This window comes from Azolla caroliniana, unplaced genomic scaffold (assembly GCF_043228905.1).
Source record: "Azolla caroliniana isolate FFs.n. ecotype wild unplaced genomic scaffold, voAzoCaro1.0.p SCAF_12, whole genome shotgun sequence".
In the NCBI taxonomy this organism is placed as follows: Eukaryota; Viridiplantae; Streptophyta; class Polypodiopsida; order Salviniales; family Salviniaceae; genus Azolla; species Azolla caroliniana.
This window is the reverse complement of record NW_028230447.1, coordinates 5,527,852-5,530,995: the sequence shown is the minus strand read 5'-3', so window position 1 is coordinate 5,530,995 and position 3,144 is coordinate 5,527,852. Positions and strand designations below refer to the sequence as shown.

Here is a 3,144-nt window from a genome sequence, read left to right as displayed (position 1 = left end):
ATAGGCTTTTTTATTATTATGAAAGAAACCCTTGGACCTATTACCGCATCAAGATGGACAGCCTCATAAAATTGGATCAATAACTTGTATGCCTTATCATCCAAGTTCAATATATTTGCTAGCCATTATCAAAACAATACTTCCAATAACATCATATTGAGGTGGAGAATTGTTAATATGAAATCATCATTATGAACATTGTGGGTGATTCATAACGAAAACTCGTCACTTTGAAATGTGTGCATCCAGAACACTGTTCATAACCTAAGAGTACATTGATTATTCACATTGTCCAATAACCCAATGAATGATTGCATTGTCGAATTGCTGATTAACTGCAAGGAATTGCTTATTTGTTACAGCGTCGAGCATGTAGGGTTACATTACTGCTTTGTACAATAAGTCCCAACCAATTTGAGCCAAAAGGCGGTAATTAAAAATTCTCTCCCAATGATTACATGCGCCATCTTCATCATTTAATTGAGCCTTCACCAACAATGTGTGCAACACCTTTGTATTTTACCCATGCTTTTCTAATATATATGGAATGGGATAGTGAAAGCAAATGGCACTAGATCAAAAAGCATTGTCATCCCAATACAATGATTTCTCTGTTTGAGAAGGAGAACAAAACCTCCAAAAGCAATAATCCTCATGGTATAATATACTCATTTACTTGTGATCATTCAAGCTGTTTCCAAACTCCTTCAAAGCCTAGCATTCGCATCGAACGTTTTAGCTCAGTTACACACTCTTGTAGTCCAGCATCAGCATAAATATTCGACATAAAAACATATGCTGCAGGGTGCTCCGGTTGCAGAGACACCGCATGATCGAACACCTTTTCTCCAAGGTCGACATTGCCATGTATTCTGCATACATTCAACAAACACAACCAGAAGGTCAAATCAGCCCTCATCGGCATCATCTCCAACATATTCTTTAGCACCTTGAAATTACCAGCACGACCTAATAAGTCAACCATTGTGCTAAAATGCTTCAGATTTAGCGTTATAGAGCCAGTACTATCATGTCTCGTAACAAAACTGAAGAAATGGAGACCTTCCATAACCAAGCCAGCATGACTACAGGCTACAAGCACCGCAGTAAAGGTAATCTCATTGGGTTGTACTCCTGAAAATTGTGACATCATATACATATTCAAGCTAGCTACACAATTTCCTTCACCTGTGTGGCTAGAAATGAAAGCAGACCAAGACACTGTATCATGCGTAGAAAGAAGATGAAATGTAGCTTCCGCATCAACCATACTACCACAGCTTCCATAGCCATGAATTAGAGTTGAGGTCACAGAGGGATCGTAATCATACCCCATTGTTATGATATGAAAATGGACATGTTTGCAAAATTCTAAGCTTCCGGTTTCGCTACATGCTTGCAGAATGCATTTGAAGGTGACATCATCAGGTCCTACTTGCTCTTTTTGCATGCATTGGTATAGATGCAAAGCTTTCTCCCCTAACCTAAGGTCAACATATGTTGAAAACATTGCATTCCATGAGACAATGTTGCGTTCAGATAACCCATTGAACACTTGCTCGGCAAGGGAAACATCCCCACATTTGCCATATGTATTCACGAGCGTAGTGCAAACGTAGACATTAGATCCATATCCCTTCTGACAAGCATCGGCATGTAATGCCTTCGTGATATCTAGAGACATGAGTTTAATTGGTCGGCCATCTATGATCAAAGCCTCCTCCTCTTCGGCAAGAATGCCACACGCTTGAAGAGAAACCACAAATACTCGGTCATCTAGAAGAGCACTACCACACCTGACTTGCATCTCTCTGTATAGTTGTAAAGCCTTTTCTCCATAGCCATTATCAACATACAGTGTAAGCATGGTCGTCCACGATATGATATCATGTCTTGACATATCTCTAAACACACTTTCCGCGTCGGAAATGTTGCCGAATTTGTTGTACATATTCATAAGAGCAGTGCCAACAAAGGCATCAGAAGCAAATCCTCTCTTCAGTGCGAGTTTATGCAATTTTTTACCCTCTTCATAGTGAGGAATACTACCACAGGCTTTGAAAAGAGAAGCAAAGGTTGAATGATTGGGTTCTATACCTTCAGCCTTCATCTCTCGATATAGAGACAAAGCTTCATGAACTCGGCCAGAATTTGCACAAGAAGAGATAATAGATGTCCAACAAAACACACTTCTTCTGGGTAATCTTTGTGAGACACGGTAAGCTTCATCGAGAGAGCCACATGTTGAAAATGCCTCTACAACGTAGTCTCCAAGCAAACCATTGCACACAGGATGTGATCTATGCTTAACAAGATGTGAATAAACATGTCTTGCGTATGATAGAGACTTCTCGCTGATACATCCTTTCAGAAGGTTTATGTAAACAGCTGTGGATGGGGCAGAACGCATGTGAGACAGGACATGGATGGCCTGTTCGAGCTTACCCGATTCTTCGTCTTTACACCGAGAATCAAGAAGATCTACTGAAAGAAAAGAATAAGGAGGATAAGTGGATGGTACCTGTTGATCGTCTTGGTCGATATTCTGCAGGAAGAGGATTCTCTCTTTCGAAAAATGATGAAGGCGGAGGAGAATGTGGGAATCGAAGGTATGGGGCAGGAATGGAGGCCTTGCGACAGAGATGGAAGACATTCATTCATTCATTCATTGTGGCTGTTGCAGAGAGGGAAGCTTCGCCATTGAAGCTGGAGAATCGGAGGTTCCAAACTTTTTCCAAAGCTACACTCGTGTTTTGATCAATTACAAAAATGCCCTTCTTCTATAGTATGTATGTATATATGTATGTGTGTGTATGTGTGTGTGTATGTATGTATGTATGTATGTATGTATGTATGTATGTATGTATGTATGTATGTATGTATGTATGTATGTGTGTGTGTGTATGTATGTATGTATGTATGTATGTATGTATGTATGTATGTATGTATGTATTTATGTATGTATGTGTGTGTGTGTGTGTGTGTGTGTGTGTGTGTGTGTGTGTGTGATGGATAATGTGTGTGAGACCATAATACACTAACTATATGTATATGAGACCAAGAACCCACACACACCACGAAGACATTAGAATGACTTGAGGATAGATGTGTTGGCCTAGTCCATAAGGTTGTTTGGGTCCATTC

General features: G+C 40.0%; 1 protein-coding gene across 1 annotated transcript; it reads right to left on the bottom strand.

Annotated features, from left to right (window-relative positions):
* Nucleotides 1-511: 511 nt before the first annotated feature.
* Nucleotides 512-2,653, bottom strand: LOC147856941 (putative pentatricopeptide repeat-containing protein At3g05240). Its single transcript, XM_087328586.1, has one exon. The coding sequence runs from the start codon at nt 2,651-2,653 to the stop codon at nt 683-685; it is 1,971 nt and encodes a 656-aa protein (XP_087184712.1). The 3' UTR covers nt 512-682.
* Between the last annotated feature and the right edge of the window lie 491 nt (nt 2,654-3,144).